At 40.3% G+C, this 18,095-nt stretch overlaps 2 protein-coding genes across 2 annotated transcripts; both read right to left on the bottom strand.

Annotated features, from left to right (window-relative positions):
* Positions 1-268: 268 nt before the first annotated feature.
* On the bottom strand, positions 269-7,264 carry LOC141013318 (sodium/hydrogen exchanger 2-like). The gene is made up of 13 exons (XM_073486993.1): positions 7,012-7,264; positions 6,527-6,749; positions 4,783-5,023; positions 4,449-4,699; positions 4,139-4,356; positions 3,839-4,035; positions 3,654-3,743; positions 1,957-2,027; positions 1,630-1,767; positions 1,295-1,391; positions 1,033-1,161; positions 643-706; positions 269-435 (listed from the first exon to the last, which is right to left on the bottom strand). The coding sequence occupies exons 1-13, from the start codon at positions 7,262-7,264 to the stop codon at positions 269-271; spliced, it is 2,139 nt and encodes a 712-aa protein (XP_073343094.1).
* Positions 7,265-11,021: 3,757 nt separating this feature from the next.
* On the bottom strand, positions 11,022-12,510 carry LOC141013594 (uncharacterized). The gene is made up of 2 exons (XM_073487368.1): positions 12,321-12,510; positions 11,022-12,147 (listed from the first exon to the last, which is right to left on the bottom strand). The coding sequence occupies exons 1-2, from the start codon at positions 12,481-12,483 to the stop codon at positions 11,468-11,470; spliced, it is 843 nt and encodes a 280-aa protein (XP_073343469.1). The 5' UTR covers positions 12,484-12,510; the 3' UTR covers positions 11,022-11,467.
* Positions 12,511-18,095: the final 5,585 nt, after the last annotated feature.

The raw sequence follows: 18,095 nt of genomic DNA, 5'->3' as shown, positions 1-18,095 counted from the left end.
GTGAAACATGGAGGAACGCTTTATTGTAGCTGGAAAACACTCAAAATGATTTTTTTTTAAAACAGAAACTGAATTATTTAATCCATCTTTAACATTTTTAATCAGAAGATATCCATAAAATAAATGACTAAAAGCTTTTATCAACCCATCTTTAAAACTCTATGGCTAAATAAATATGAGGTACTTATCACTTTATGGAGCCAATTTGAAAAGACTGAACACACTGATATGATATTTATATATGATATAGTCCTTTTCCTGTCTGTGTTCATTGCTGCTTCTCGTTCTCCAAAACAAAGCTGAGGTGTTTCTTGGGGGCTCTGCCCACAGCTGCCTGGTTCTGTGGAGAGATCTGTTCCTCTCTGCCATCCGCCGGCCCTGCCTGCGCTGAAGCCGCTGAGTCCTGGAGGACGAGCCTCGGGCTTATGGAGCACACTGCCAAGAGGAGAGCCACAAAGTCAGAGTGGTCATACCATAGCTGTCAGGGTCAAAGGTCAGGAGGTAGAGAGAGACAACAGGCAATCTGATAATATGTCTCTATGATCTTATAGTGAGCACTGAAAGCTTGAGAGAAAACTTACATATTTTGTCTTATATGAGTTTCTTGTATGTTTATATGTCTTGAACTGTCTGTCACTTTACCTGTGTGAGACCTGCTGAGTCCGGCTCTCACTCTGCGTGAGCCATTGAACTCTCCAGCCTCGCCCTGTCACAGAGGAAGTGCACAGTAAAACACGCTGCAGGCTGGAGGACGATCACAGAGTCACATTTACAATCAAATCAAGTGTGTACATGTTACATTTACATCTGAAGACATTTGCCTTTCAAAAACAAGTTTTATAAGACATGTTTGAAGATGAAATTATTAGTTTTTCTTTACTCGACATCATTGTAAATGAAGGCCAGCCCTCAATGATTTTACAGTTTAAATAAAGGCAAATTTAAATTTTGCAGCTCCTCGAATCATTCCACATTATTTGTTAAAAATTTGAGACTTGATGGCTGAATAGTGAGTTCACATGGACGCAGTACCTGTGGCCAGTGTGTGATGGTATTATACGTGTATCTCTCTCCCAGACTGTGGTGTCTGTGAAGAGGCTTCCTCGTTCTGTCCAGGGTGGCATCCTGGTGCAAAGTGTGTCTGCTGTAGGCTGGTGTCTGCTGGAGTGACGACACCAAGTACAACATGAACCCAAGAAGTAGATGAATGATTACATACCTTCAGTGCACGTTCAGAGACTCCTTAAACCAAACAGATGTGCACATACAAAAGCTGCTGAAGCTGTGAGTTTACCTTGTTGTTGAAGTTTTGAAGGTTTCTGGAGAGAATCCGTCTGATGCTGTCCATCTCCTCCGGTAAGAGGGGACGGCTGTGGGAGCGAGGGTCCACTCTAAAAGTAAAATGTGGAAATTCACATAAATTTAATCGATTTAATTTAATTTAATGTGGCATACTTGGGGTTTAGGAAGTAGGAAGAAGCAGGGGACGAGGTAAGAGATATTCTATAACTTATGGGGATTCCCTTTGTTTTTTTAATGTATATATGGGATTCATTCAGAGAATTCCTGAAGATCCCTGAGCCCTGCTACGAGAGACACTGACATAAAGTTAAAGATGTGTTTCCTCACAGTGGTTGTGGTGCCTCCACGTCTCCCCCCTGGTCCCTCCTCTCCAGCTCCTGATAGACTCTGAGGATGCTGGAGCGAGCCTGGTTGTCCTCACGGATCAGGAAACGACGGAGGTACTTCCTGTTGAACTGCTCAAACCTCACACACACACAAAAACTGCATTACAGTAACCAGCTGACATTATTGTGAGTCCCAACTGAGTGATCAGGAACTTTTGCATCTGGTGTTTGCTGCCATCTACTGGGGGTTTCAGGTCACACTTTTTATGTGCATGCAAAGACAAAAACACAAGCCAGGTAAAGTAAAAATAAAACAAGAAAAACTAACTTGTCTTTCCAGTAGTGCTGCCCCCAGTAACCGACCACATCCTCTATTCCTGCCAGCAGGTGATCAATGAGCTACGAGGAGACACGATAGAAGTATCTGACATATATAACATCATCCTCCAGACACTGTAGATGATTTTCAGTGTGCATCGTGGTTTGTGTTTCTAGTTGTATCCATCATCTTTTAAGAGAGTACAGTCGGAAAACAGATTACACTTTCTAAGCTGAGCTATTACGTTCACTTTCACAGATGAAAGGAATAAAAGTCCTTGTTCTGTGTGGCCCTGACATCAGAGCAAGATGAAAGACTCATTATCACATCATCACAAAAATACTGAATGGGCTGGAGAACTGAAGCCCATCACTGTGGCGTCTTTACTTATGAAAAGAATTTAGCACTTAGATGCTGTAAGATGAAACCAAAACAGCAAGAAAAGTATGTGAAGAAGGTACATTTGTAGATACAGTAAATAATAACCTGTGATGTTGTTATTACTTACATATTAACACCAAGTTAATCAGTCTTCTTTTGCCATGATACACATTGTAGTGTCAAAGCTTGAGTGCATGCAGACATACAAAATGCCAAGATGTTATGAAATTCATGTTCATTTTTTAAAGATTCAACTTTTAACTCAAATTGTTAAACTGATATTATCATTTGTAATGAAAAAAGTAGTATTACATTGTAAAATCTGACAAAGTGGTCTGGAAACAGATTACCTCAAAATTACCAAGTGATGTGGACTAATCATTTGAAGTTGTTGAAACTTTTTAGCTCGTACAACTTAAATTTAATAGTTGACTTTACTTGGTAATCATGTTTCCAATAGAGAGCCAAAGTCACGCCCTCATAGGAGCTTATTTTGGGTAAAATGTGTACAGGAGTCGTTGGGGAGAGACAAATACATTTAGATCCTGTTTGAGTTGTGCCATGAATCACACATATGATGTTAATGAATCAAAAAGATCATTTTTCAAGTCAAGAAAGTCGCAGTTTGTCGCAATTAAAGTAAAATACCATCTAGTTTCGTATTAAATCACCCAGCAAACAACAACTTCTCGCTCAACGCACATCACCAAAACTAGCATGGCCGCCTCGGCACAGAAAAGGTGCTAAAAAAGATGAAAACCACAATAAATCTGGTCATATTGACAGCTGCAGTTATGTGAAAGGAGAGTCCGTGCGTTCAACAAGACGACATCACTTACACGACTGTTGGGTGGAGTGTTTGTAATTACATATTTTCACAGTCTTATATTTCATTAGTTTTATGTCAAACTGAGACTTTATTGACATGAAAAAATATATTTTAAATTGACAAACATCATCTGTGTGATTCTTGGCACAATTCAAACAGGATCAAAAAAATATGTCTCTCTCCATTCACTTCCATACATGTTATTTCTGAAAATATGACCCATGAGGTCCACCGGAAGGTGCGTGACCTCAGCTCTCTATAGGAAGAAAATTATAAAATTAATGGTAAATACTTTGATAAATCCCAGTATGTTAAATGTATTACTATATAAAACAGCTGAGGTGCTAGCATGTTGTAGACATGAATTCATTGGATAGTTTGACTTATTACACCTTAATACACTAATGTACTGTAATAATACATATGCAGTATGCACTGTGTTCCTTAAAGACCTTATTGCAGCCCAGCAGCTCGCTGTAAGTGCTGTCATTCTCACCCTGCTGTGGATCTCCTCACTGACAGTAGGCAGAGCTCTCTTCTTCCTCTTCACATCCAGCAGCTCGACTAGTGGCTTAATGGTCATCCCCTGGAATCGGGACGAAACCAAACTCAACAAATAATCCATAAATGTGCTACATGAAGAACTAATATTTTTCATCAAAATTCACATTATGCTTGCACCTGTACAAAGACAGTGAAGAGGATGACCACAATGGTAGTCGTGATGAAGAGTCTCTTCTTCGGGAAGTCGTCAATCAGGAAGACGAGCGAGAAACAAATTGCCCCTCTAAGTCCTCCGTAGGCGATGATGAACTGATCTCGAAAGGTCACAGCGTTCCTCCGGAGCTTGTTCACCACAGCAGTCAGCAGGAGGACACCTTCAGAGAAGCCAAATGTGTTGATTCCTATATTTTGTTTTTATCATGACGTGTACAAAGTCAGGCTTTTTTTTTAAAGTGCAGGAAAGATTTGAAAAGCTACCTGTGGCCCTCCAGATGAGGCAGAGCAGCAGTGTGGCGCAGACGAAGGGCCAGCTCCACATATGGACATCCTGTATTGTGGACACGCCCAGGAAGATGAAGATGAGGGTTTCACTCACGCTGCTCCACATCTTCAGGAAGTACTGGATGCTGGTGTTGCTGCGCTCGGACACATTCGCCTCCACGTACTGCTTCATGGTCACAGCACAGGTCACAATGCTGCAAAAGTGAAAAAAAAAGAAAGACATAAGCAAACTTTACAGAGGCAAGCATTTACTAAAGGAGGTCTTTGAGGACTATCTGATACTTACGCCATGATACCAGAGAGGTGAAGCATCTCTGAGGTCAGGTAGGACAAGTAGGAGTAGAGAAAGACGAAGAGCGGGGCGATGACCTGGGCTCTGGAGGTGAACCGTGAAGTGAGGGCTGCCACCAGGCCGAAGAAGAGGCCCACAAACAAACCACCGAGGCCCACCACCACCACCCTGCAGCCCCCCAGCAGCACATCCAGCCCCGACACTGACGGCAGACGGAGGAAGGACTCAAACAGCTTGTAGAGCACCTGGGAGGAAGATTGTTGATGAGTTATGCACAGAATAAGGTTGGTTTTTTTTGCAACCTCCTGGTGACCACCTCCTCTCTCACCACAGTGACGGCGTCGTTGAGCAGAGACTCTCCAAACACCAAGATATGAAGCTGTTCGTTTACATGCATCTCCTGGAAGACTGAGAGCACGGCCACAGGGTCGACGGCAGCGATCAGAGAGCCGAACAGCAGACAGTGGAGCAGAGAGACATCTCCCAGAGAGCTCTCGGCCAGCAGACACACACCATACAGAGACAGGCCGATGCCCAGCACGTTCCATAAGGTTCCCAGCACCGCATACCTGGAAATATATACACAATCAGCTGCTTTACAGGGAACAGAAATGGCAAGGCACAACAGGCTGTAAACACAACACTGATTATTATCACCTTTGTTGTAATGGATCACATTCAGACATGAAAGAACATTCATTTGGAGTCATGTTTCTGGCTACCTGATGAATGTCAGTGCAACACTTCACTCTCCTTTTAGCCGCTAAGTGCTGCAATATGTTCACGAGCGAGTCGTTAACTTTGTCTGCAGTTTGGTGCTGGTCTATGAAACAAGAAGAGTGGCTCTAAATTTTGGCATTGAAACAATTGACAGCGTAAAAAAGCCTGCCACATTAAAGAAACCAGAAATCCAGAAAAAAAAATCATAAGATTGTCATTAAAAAACTAAAAATGACATTTTTTTCCCAGTGTTTCAACGCCAATGTTTCAAAGTCTCTAGTTCAGTTTTCTTTTTATTGCTAAATTCCATTTTCCAAGTCACTGTTCTAGCTCCATAACAGAAAACAGCTGCCTGTTGTCTGGAAACAATGCTCATGAGGGTGGTTAAACCAAACCAGTTTAATTTCAGGCCATAAAAATCAAAACAATAATGTGAAAAACACAAAAAATGCTTCATAGAGCTAAGGGTAACGTACTCAGTAGGGTGATCCAACCATTTAATAATGCTGTTTCATGTCTCTTTATATGAACAGGAACAATGCACAAAGAACATTAACCTGACATAAAACAAAGAGAGATATTGTGTACCAGATTTTGGCAAGTTGTTTTTTTCCACCCGTGGTTGCTTGGCAGGTAGGTAGAATAATGAAATAGTAAGAAAAGTAGACATTATAGGAGAACAAAATAATAATGTAGGCTAATTTATAAAAGTATACAAACTGAAACACCCCAACATCCACAACCCTGAAAGAAAATTAGCTTGGATGAATTTCTGTGTTAGCTTTTTAATGCTAACATTAGGATGCTAACATGCTCACAAAGACAATGCTACATTTTGCTGGTGTTCAGCAGGAATAATTTCATGTTCGCCATCTGAATTTAGTTTGTTAGCGTGCTAGTATTTGCTAATTAGCTGGGAGTGACACTGCCACATAACCCACCACATGTACATAAACCAAAGTATGTGGAATGACGTATTTTTTAAGTGGCAGTTGCAGGGATCCCTGCAGGCATTTAATCTGGCGAGTGAGATTTTTCCCTCTGTTTGACAAGAATATCTATTTTCATCTGTTTGTTTCAGGGATGTGTTAGTGCTATATAAGTCTGATGTATGATGTGAGATGTGTTGTGCATTTTATATATACATTTCCTTCTAAATCCGATATCAACATTTGGAAACTTTATCCCCACTGGAGAATTGGATGTTGAATTTAATAGAAAACTCTGACTAATAATATGTTATAAAGGTATAAGAAAAAGAGATTTCAGTGGTTTTTGCACACAGACCCAAGTGAACATATACACACAAACATACACACACATAAGAATCAAAACATTGACCGTGGACCAACCAGAGGATGGTGCCGAGGTTCTCAAAGAACAGCCTCCCTGGCAGGAAGTATCCTGCATCCAAGACGATGGGCGGGAGCAGAAAGAGGAAGAAAGCATCTGCGCTGAGAGTCGGAGGAGCAGAGTGGCGAACACCATATATCACCCCTCCAACCAGGAGGCCCACCATGATGAGGAGACAGCTCTCTGGGACGACTGCTGGGACTCGACCTGACCAGTGGAAACCTGGATATTAGGAAGGAGAAGACTGAAGGAAATCATTCTGTTTGGATTCAACAATGTTGTGAACTATATTTACTCCATCATCACTCTGGCTGAGAGCACAAACATTGAGTAGTAGATGAAGTTACTAGCGTAACATAACAAACCCTGAAGCATTTTCAGATAACTTCAGATTTTAACCTTCTCCCAACATTGAACCACCTCTGATAGCATCATGTCTAATGTTGGCTTGTCACGTATGAACAGAAAACCAACTAAATCTTACCCAGCTTGGCCAGTGAGGCCAGCATGATCCACAGCACAATCTCAAAGGGAGCCTGCACATGGTGATAGTCCATGCTGAAAACCCTCAAAGCTCTGGGCAGATCCACAGACAGGCTGCCATCGCTGCTGTTGATGCCCAGCAAGGGGGGCAGGTTGTGGGGCTGAGGGAGCTCAGCCGGGGGAGTGAGGGCCAAACATGCAGGCCACAGCAGGCAGGGAGAGAGCAGCAGAGAGAGCGTCCACACAGCAGCCATCCTGCAGCCATGCTGGGACAACAGGGGCGAGAGACACTGGGAGAGAATAGGACAGGGGTTAGGGGGGTAGGGGGAGGGCAAGCAGCACACACACACACACTCACAAAACACAACCTGACCACGACTCATGCAGCCACTAATGTGCACAGGAATCCCTGAGCTAGCATTGACATCCAACCAGCAGTGCAGAGCTCAACATACACACACACACACACATTCCTAAATTACCAACAGTTATCTACACTGACCACAGGAGGGCCACTTTTTTCATTTCATTTTAAAAAACTAAGGCTGTATGTATATATATATATATATATATATATATATATATATATATATATATATATATATATATATATATATATATATATATATATATATATTTCTAATATAAATTTCTAATTTTCTGTTAAAAATTGTCAAGAGGGGACTTGCTACATTGACCGATGTTTACATATCTAAGAGGAGGACTATCTACTGTGAACACAGACTGAAAGTTACAAAGATTTTCTTAGATATCTACTTAGAAGTTAGCATGCAAACCCACGAATCCCATCCCAGTTCAAGGCCCCTGTGAGAGTGGCACAAACAAACTCCCAGTCTGGGCCGCTAGCTGCACAGCTAACTGAGCTAAATAGCCTCTTGCAGCTAAGGTTAGCAACAGTTAGCAGTTACTCACATGATATGCTGCCCCCTTTTTGTTGTGAGTATGAAGTTGGACAGGTGGCCAATTCTTACATATTGCACCTTTAACTTTAAAACATCTCTGTGTGACTAATATTCTGCTATATATAAATACATATATATATATATAAAACAAATGTTTTTCCTGTAAATCATTAGTGACTTGGGTACATGCACTGATATCATACATTTATCAAGAACTTCAGTATCAAATCTGTCCTGCTGCTTTAACGAGTCCACTCATTCTTTATAGAACAAGGGTGGTTCCTCTTTTCTGCATGAATTTAATCTTCATCATTAAACACAATGTTTAATTTTCAAATCATTTAAATACAAATGAGATAACTTAATTATCTTAATGTCAATATTTGTAGATGCTCTGCTGATTGCTGGCAGCAGTGCTGACTCTGCTGGTGTAACTTTACTGAAGATATAAAAACAGTTTTTTCAGTACTGAGTGATACTAGATTCAAGCTACATACAGGTACATTCACAACCAGCCAGGTAACAAACATTAAGTCACATCAACAGACAGTCAGGAGAACAACTGTACTGACCATCTCAAGCTTTGTGTTAAATCTTGGTTAGTCTTTCTTCAGTTTGCGTGTTCTTTGTTTTGTTGAGACCTTTTTATATACACAGTGGTGATGGTGGCAAATACGTTTGGATCATTATTTCCTCGTAAGAATGATTCTTGCAACAATACTTGAAGTATGCCTCTGAAATGAATACGAATATTCTCTCATGGCAATAAAATGATTTGAATTTGCGGCAGAGACACATAACTCTCCTTTAGTGTTGTTTTGAATCTTTCACATAGTCCTTATTTTATTTCAGTTGTCAGTTTCATGGCCTCCTCTGTATATTTCCCCTCAGAAAAATACAAACCTATTTCTTCTGGTCGTTTACACAAAGAGTTTGCTGTTAATCCTAAAAATATGTTGCATGTGAAAGTTTCTGTGACTCTTCCCCTTTTCAAAGATTTCAAACAGATGGCATGTGAAAGTATTTATTTTTCTTTCTTTTTAAATCTGCTGCTGTTTTGGAATATTTTATTTTTTTTACATGTTGTTGTCGAGTCCAAGAGCGCAGATGGAACCTGAGTTTGTCTTTTTCTCAAATCTGTATTTATATTCAATAGAGACTGAAACAATAACCTACTTCATGTCAACCACACATATCTTCCATATATATATATATATATATATACATCTAAATATACACATACATCCAAAGGGTAAAACATTCACCCCTGTTTTTGTTTGTTTGTCAATTTTTTTTCAGCGGGTATAAATGACAAGTAAAATTAACAAAACATGCCCTGACCTTATTGAATCTCTATATTCAGTTTTTATGCACAGATGATTGAATCAGCTTAAGTTTCCAGTGTATGTTCTGTATATTTATGAATTATTGTATGCTTTTAAATGTGGACTCTTGCAAGATTAGCCAATGAGCCAAAGGCGATCCAAACAAAATCTAAATCAAATCACTGTGTTAATGTGCATGTTAATGGGTCACTACAACCTTCAATGCGGGTTCATAAGCCCAGCTGTGAAGATTTGTCCTTCACGGGTTAATCAGGCAAATGCAGCATAAATCTTCAGGCTGCTGCTCTGTCAGATCAGGCTGGACCTCACTGTGATGTGCAGGTGTTTGCTGTAATGGCTCTGTACCAAGCCAAAGAGTCAACATGGTGGAAAGTCTTACAGCCTGCCAGGTTGTGATGCACAGCCCATCATTACCTCATTAATGCATCATGATCATGCTTCAACTGGATATTTTAGCAGGAATGTATTAAAAACTACGTTTTTCATCAGCACGTGTTGACACCTATGTACACACATGCTCAGCTCTCATCCTGATTTGGAAATCAAAGCATCAAGATTAACTTTATCTCATCAGAGTTGGTTGGAGTTGGCCCATTGAAATCCAAATTTGACTGTCTTGGTATGTTTATTACATTTTTGTTGTTAAATAAACCTTGAACAGCAGAAGAGAACTTAGATGACTTAGATTTTGATGTAATCTATTGTTAACCTATTCAAGTGGTTGAATGCGACCCTGTACCAGCCTCATTCTGACCTTTAGATCATTTTGTTAGTTGGCTAATTAGCCCATTCATGAGTTCTGTCTGATGCTGAGCACAAAAACACGCTCATTTCATTAAAAAGCTTTAACCCTGGCTGTCTAAGCAGGGGGTTTATGAGAATCAAACTAAAAAGGTGCATTGTTTTTTTCCTGTTCTTTTGTATATATAACGTTTGTGCAGTGACATTTAAATTTTGAACTTTGCCAGTCGGACAAAGGGAATGTTAAAGTCTGGCCCTTTGGCACTTCACCTTTATTCAAAAGTGGCCCTTTCAAAAAAACTAGTTGAATAGGCCTGAACTATTGTGTTAAAGGATATGCAAGTTAGCTTGGGAGTGATGTCAGGCCCCAGTCTCACACTGAGATACTTTTGTGTCATGGTAACACTTTAAACATTATCTATTATTGCTTAATCCTGCACACTCTCCTTGTCAGAGAGTCATCTTAGATCTCAATATTTAATATCACAGCCTAAATCAGGTTGTTTACCTCTGAGTTTATCTATGATGGGCTTCAGGACAGTCTACCGTTATTATGATGTATAGATAGAGTATATATCCGGAGTAATGAGGTACTTGTCTTTGCTTTTTTGTCCTTTTTTTGTGTCCAATTTGTAGTTTTTAAATCAAAATTCTACACATCAGCCCTTATACACAGCAGAAACACCTTAAAAGAGAAGAACAAAACAAATACATCCTGAAAAATAACCCTTAAGTTGCACTCTGACAGTGTCCAAGTAAGCCTTGTGTTGTTATGTTCTTGTATTACATTGCTCCTGTTTGTCTTAATTGATTTAAGTGCCGTAATTATCTCATATTAAAGTTATCATACAAATCATAAAGTTTACCAACCTTACCATTCAAAATTATCACTGTCAGTTCACATAAAACCATGCTGAACATAAACCGCTGTAACACTTTCCAGCATATAAAAACATTAGAAGTCAATTAAAATGCACTTTAAAACAAAAAAAATTAACATATTTGTTGATTGGAATCTAAATCCTGATTTAATGATTTTACTTCATGTAAAGCGGATGGTATAATATACTGTTGGTTACATCTCTATTTACAAGACAATGTCAGTGTGCAGTATGAGCTTACGCTAGTTCACAGTTTGCTTCGGTATAATAAATACCTCACACACACCCAGTTATATACGTCAATAAAATAAATTCTTATGTATGTCAGGTGTAGTCAGGGTGGTGTAGTACTAAAATCTAACAGCAGATGGCACCTGAGAGGTAAATATGAGGCCTCATTCCATCAAATAAGTAAACAAAGACATTGTGAAAATATATGAAAAGCTGGCACTTATCCACTGACTGGTCTCTTTGGTCTGGTTTCCATGTCACAGTTACATGTTCCTATAACTAAACTAGCTGAGCATCACATGTAACACTTCTGCAGGATGTGTGCATGAATGCATTCACTGCAGATGAGCATTGTCAGCCTCTGAGATCCTCAGCACAGGGGAGCTGAAGTTGGACGAGCAGGGAACAAAGTTCTGTGTGTTCAGATAACTAATCTTCTTGCCGCTGTCCCCTCCCGATCCCTCTTCCAGACCGGCCTCCAGTGAGTCCAGTCCCTGTAGCTGGCTGCTGGGCTGCGGTGGAGGCACCAGGCCGTGCAGCAGGCTGTTCCCCAGGTGGGAGTTACATCGAGCCAAGTTGTCAGTCAGATGCTGCATGTACACCTCCTCCAGCTGTTTGTCCAGCAGTCCGTTCAGCACCGAGTTAGACATCGGCTCCAGCCCTGATCCGGGCAGATCCAGGCTGATGTTCACACTGGCCCCCATCGCCAGATAACCCTGATCTGGTATCGATGTGAGGGGCTGGGCTTGTGTGTGTTGCTCCTGTTGGACTGGTTGATAGGACAGTTCAGAGACAAAACCATGCTGGCCGATGTTGGCTCTCAGTGGGTTGTGTGTGTCGGCCACCTGCAGGTCTGGGTACTGCTCCAGGAGGCTACAGTCGTCTAAGCAGACTGTTAAGTCAGGGTGCAAGGTGAGGACAGGTGGACACCCAGGGATTGAGAGGCCTACAGGACCACGAGGCATCACTTTTAGCCCCTTGAATCGGTTGGGATCAAGTTCTTCCTGGATATGACCTGATTAGAGAAAATGAACTGACGTTAGAAGTTTGCTTTTAAAGAAGGCTTTAGTAAAAGGGAAGAAGGGGAAGTAGACCGTGTAAAGGAGATGTTAGTACATGATACAAGTACAGAAAATCAAACATTTAACTGCATCAGACTGCTCGTAAAACATTTTTAAGGCTGTTTACCTGCTTCAGCTGACTGTAAGTCTGTGGAGTCTGAGTCAGAGAGAGAACAGTTATACGGATCCATGCAATGAGCGTGCGTCTGCGATCTCTTTGGCGTGGAAGCAGAGGCAAACTTTCTCTCCTCCCTGTAGCGCAGCACTCTGAGAAAACCTTCAGCCAACATGGCTCACAATGACTGTCCTCTTCTTTTCTGTCTCTTCTTACAGCACTTTGCTTCTTACGATTGTCAGTCTTAAGGGCAAATGGCACAGTGTGTAACTGTGAAGTTCAACTGGCCTGTTTCACTTCTGCAACAGGGAACTGGCCCCTCCACCCTCACCACATACTTCCTTTATTAGTCTGTACTCAAAATCACTGTAGAGAGAAATGAGAACAGTAAATATACACACATGCTGTGAAAAGTCACAATGGTAAGCTGAGGAGCAGAAGTATTACTTTACATTACTGAAGTGAAAGTAAAGAGTCTGTGGTAATTGATAAACAAAAAACAACTCACAAAAATTACAACCGAAAACAACAATTTAACAACAAAGTGCTTCATGCCATCACCAAAAATAAAGAATATAAATACCAAAATGCAAGTTCTGTTTTAGCTCCTGTCCCTTTAAGGCCCGACTCCTAAATACCCAGTCTCCTCTGGTTGGTCAGCTCACACACGCCTGAGCCAGCATCGCTAACAACAACAAAGCCAAACTAGCTGCTAGGCATAAATTATGCCAGTATGTGACTCTGTGATGCAGTGTGATGTCACAAAGTCACAGAGTTAAAGGAGGGAATACTGATGAGGCATTTCAGGAGCAGTATTTTGAAAAAGCAAAATAGGTCTGCTTTAACAGAGCTATACTGGAAGGTATCCCTTGGAAGGATCCCTTGGTGCTGGAAGTCCACAAAGGTGGTAATAACCTGTACCTCCTCCTCATTCGGGTCTCACAAAGCAGTGACATACTGTGTTGTTGTTGACCCACAATATTGCTCAACATATTACCAATCTCACTGAGTTTGTTCTTGTTAACTACAGACAGTGAAAAGTAATGATGAAGCAGAAAGATACTCTCTACAAATGAACCATAAAACAGAACCATTATTTGTCTTTCCACTCCAAACCGATGAAGCTTCGCATTAAAATACAGTTGTTTTAATCCTGACACCTGTGTTTATATCTCTTGACAGTTTTTCATCAATTACCGTACCTAGATATTTATTTTCATTTACAGCTTCAATACAGTCACCCTTGATAAATCCTTGCTGACTGGTGCCTTTTTTCGCTCTGAAATCAAAGATGAAATCAAATCAAATCAATGTAATTTTTATAGCCCAAAATCACAATTACATTGCCTCAATGGGCTTTACAATCTGTACATTGAACGACATCCCCTGTCCTTAGATCCTCGATTCGAGTGAGGAAAAAATGCAGTTAAAGAGAAAACGTGAAGAGTGAAGAGGCATCAAATTTGACAGAAATACAGATATAAGGAGATAGTAAAACAGAGGAGAGCAATGTTCCAGCAGAGCCCAGGGTATGACGATCCATATGCAGCAATATGTGAGGCAGCAGGAGCCAGAAGAGGTAGATGGTCCCAGGGGCCCGTGGTCCATCAGAAGGGAGCCTGAATGAAAAGAGAGGAGGAGGAGGAGAAAGAGGAGGAGGAGGAAGAAGCTATAGAGAGTGAGAGAGCGACACAGCTTGCAGCTTGTGGGGACAGAAAACAAAAACAAAAGTTAGAGAAATGCAATGTCAATCAGAATAAGCAGATTGTTTCTCGTCGGCAGGACAATGTATATTCTAATACTATAGGTAACTCATTGAGTCTGAGACCGACCCACTGAAGAAGCTAACAATCGAAGTCAAGGACTAATCAGAGGCTAAGTCAAAGAAGTAAGTTTTGAGTTTAGATTTAAAGGCGTCAATAGAGCCAGATTGTCTGATGTCAGCTGGGAGGTTATTCCAGAGGAAGGGGCACGATAGGAAAAAGCCCTGCAGCCAGCTGACTTCTTCTTACCCCTGGGAACCGTCAGGAGCCCTGAATTTTTGAGAGCGTAATGCACAAGTTGGAATATATGGTATAATGAGATCTGACATGTACAACGGGGCAAGGCCGTGTACAGCTTTGTATGTCATCAGCAGCACCTTAAAGTCTGATCTTATATGAATTGGGAGCCAGTGCAGTGAGGCTAGGATTGGTGTAATATGATCAAATGTTCTTGTACGTGTTAAGACTCTAGCTGCAGTATTCTGAACCATCTGAAGACTTTTAGTGCTCTCACGCAGAAGCCGAAAATAAGGCATTGCAATAATCCAGCCTAGACGAAACAAAGGCATGAATCAGGATTTCTGCATCAGCCGTGGACAAGAAGGACCTAATTTTAGCTATGTTGCGCAGGTGGTAAAAAGCGACCATGGTAATTTCTTTGATATGCTGGTCGAAAGAGAGGGTAGAATCAAAAGTAACACCAAGGTTCTTGACAGTTGAACTTGTACTTGACGGTAACTTGTTGTCAAGAGTTACCGTCACCTGATCAAAGTGGTGTCTCTGTCGAGCGGGGGCAATTACCAGCATCTCAGTTTTATCCGAATTCAGAAGCAGCTTTTATGGGCACATACAGCTGAGTGTTGTCCGCATAGCAGCGGAAATGTATTCCATAACTCCAAATAATTTGCCCAAGAGGTGAAATATATAAAGAGAAGAGCAGAGGGCCAAGAACAGAGCCCTGGGGAGCTCCATACTTCACATCAGTAAATATCGATGTAGTATTATTGTGAGAAACACATTGTGTTCTTTCGGACAGGTAAGACTTGAGCCAAGCGAGAGCAAGGCCAGAGATGCCAAGAGGTAGAGTTTGAGTCCAAAGTAAGTAGAATGTCATTTACCACTTTAGTAAGTGCAGTTTCAGTAGTAAATATCAAAAGTAAAACAATGGGGATATCTGGGAGAGTGACATTAAAGTAAGACTATAAGAAATACTATAAATGTTTCCACTGCACAAGCATAGGTGTCATTTACACTGGGGACACTGGGGACGTGTCTCCATCCCTTTTTAAAAGCATCATTTGTTAAAAATGTCCTGAAAAACAGCTTGCACCAGGGAATGTTAACAAATGAAAATGGCTGACTGACATGCACTGCTACAGTAGATATAGTATTGGCATTGTTCTTATTGACATGGTGTTGAATTTGTAAATGTGATGAATGTGGATGATTGTTAGTTGGTCGGTTGATGATATTGTGTGTTTTAAGCTGAGTATTGTCATATTGTCAACTCTATAATAGGCTATAGGCTAAGCCCTTTTACAATTTCTCCCCGCTGTAATTACTTACTCTGACCTCGTAATGATCCCCCCACTACTACTATCGCCTAAAATCACATACAGTATGTTGAAGAGCAGATGTCCCCACTACTTTTCAACGTGAAGTGACAGCCTTGTTAACAAGTCACAGCACTAAACATATCATTTGTACAGTTTTACCTTGAAACAACAGGGAATGTTTGGAACAAGGAGGATGAATTTAAGCATTACAATCATGTGATTTTGAGACAATGACAGAAGCCTATAACATTATGAAAAACATTAACCTACATAACCTCATTATTATCAGGTTACTGACCCATTAATGTCACTATATTACCATTTTTTAATCACAATATTCCACTGTCATGAGCATTATATATATTTTAGCAGGTTACCATATTGTTACCAAAATATTACCATACTATTAACAGATAATTTTGCCTCATTGCTATCTTTAAATGTTTTTCCATACTGTCTAATATTACATACCTATTGTTGATACCAAGTTATTACCTCTTAATTATCAAACTATTACCATGATATTCAAGCTAAAAGTGCTACTGTCAAAGTATGTATTCTGTAGAGAAATGGCTCCTGTGAGAGATGTATTATGATGTATTCCATACTTGGATTGTTTACACTGATGCATGAATGTGTACGTAGCATTTTACAGTTGTAAGCTGGTTAAGTTCACAAAAAAAATGAAAAAGTCAGTCATTATCTAATCACCCGTATGCAGATGGAAAGCCTGGTGAAGTTTTCTGGAGCTTTACAGCAAAACAGTGTTGCAGCATTTTCTTAAACAACTGAAGTAGATGGAAAGTTGAGCCAAAAACTTAAAATGGATCCATACAGCCAAAGTCTCGGGAAGCTACAAGATCACAAATTCGTTTGAAAAGACGTTATTTAGACCTTCAATGTGCGGCCGAGCTCATGCACCCATTTCAGACTGGGTGAGCGCTGACGCTTTTACTTTAGCAGCTACAGTGAATATTTCAGCTTAAACAAAGGTGTAAATAACATCTTTTTAAATCAATTTAGGATCTCAGGGCTTCGGGACACTTCACTGTGCTGGACCAGCTGTTCTTTTCAGTTGTTTTTTTCTTTGCAGTTTATAAAAGGTCCCCATCTACTTCATTTGTTTAGGAGAATGCTGCAACACTGTTTTGCCGTGAGGCTCCAGAAATGTTTTAGGGACCAAAGCATGGAGGTGAGTAGATAATGACTGAATTTTCATTTTTGGGTGAACAACCCAGGGGTCAGCCCCCCTCCGAAAGCCCAAAAGATAAATCTGAGGGGTCATGGTATGGTGCAAGGTAAGAGAAGAAACACAAGTAATATTGGATTAACTCATGTAGGCCCTAAACAGTTTAAAATAGATCCATCTTAGAAGTTTAGAGAGGAATTAACTCCTTGATGGAGCTGCTGGGAACTCACAGACATCTTAAATAAACTATCCAGAGAGTCATGAGACAAAAACATTGGGTTTACATTTTTTTTATGAAGTTACAGAAGTCATGTGCACATCCACAAAACCTCAATAATATTGGTGCTGGATAGAAAAACTGAAAGCACAGCTCCAGTCCCTACTAAGTCTTATCTTATAATAATCATCTTCACTATCTTTCTCATACAGACATGGCATTGTCCACCATAGTGTCAATACTGAAGAAGCCAGAGAGGTTTGAGTGGTCACGAACACATCCACAAAACCACGTTCCAGAGCATCTGTTTTCCTCAGACTGTGAGACTCTACGATTCATCCTCCAACACCCCCACTAACTTTTATTTTTATCACTCATGTTTAATCATCTATTTATATAACTTTTGTTTCTCGTGAGTAGCACAAAGGGACAACAACAATAATTTAGTTATGCAATCTTGTGTCGCATAATAATAATTAAATTGAATCTTGGATACAACAGGGAGTTTTGTGATTATTCAGTTCAATTTCACTTAATTCAGACGCACAGGCCCGTATGAGTATAAAATGACAAAAAGAATACATGATGTGATGATGTTAAACCATTATCTGAAAAGGTAGCAGTTACTAAAGCTGTTACATAAATGTAGTGAAGTAAGAATTACATGTGCCTCTGAAATGTGGTTAAAAACATACCTAAAAACTGTGTGAGAGTAAATGTTTCCCATCACCATTGTAGGGCGTTTTTAGCGGTTGGGTATTTGTGTTGAATGTTTGCAGATCCGAAAATGTCACTGACTTAAGACAGAGTGACGACTTCTTCAAAACCACCCACAGTCTCTTTCACAATGTTTATATTTCTAAATCTATGAAATCCCCCACTTCATATTTCAACTCATACTTCAAGTCCAACCATGCTCACTGAAAGATTAGTCATATTCTGTAAACTTAAAATCATTTATTGTGCGTAAAAAAGTAAGTCATAAGAAGGCAATACTTATTTAAAATGTGTCTGTGTCTTTAGTGAAACTTCAAAACCACCAAGAACTATTGTGAGTCAAGC

The sequence above is a fragment of the Pagrus major genome, chromosome 18 (assembly GCF_040436345.1).
Source record: "Pagrus major chromosome 18, Pma_NU_1.0".
Lineage (NCBI taxonomy): Eukaryota > Metazoa > Chordata > Actinopteri > Spariformes > Sparidae > Pagrus > Pagrus major.
This window is presented reverse-complemented; position numbering and strand designations above follow the sequence as displayed.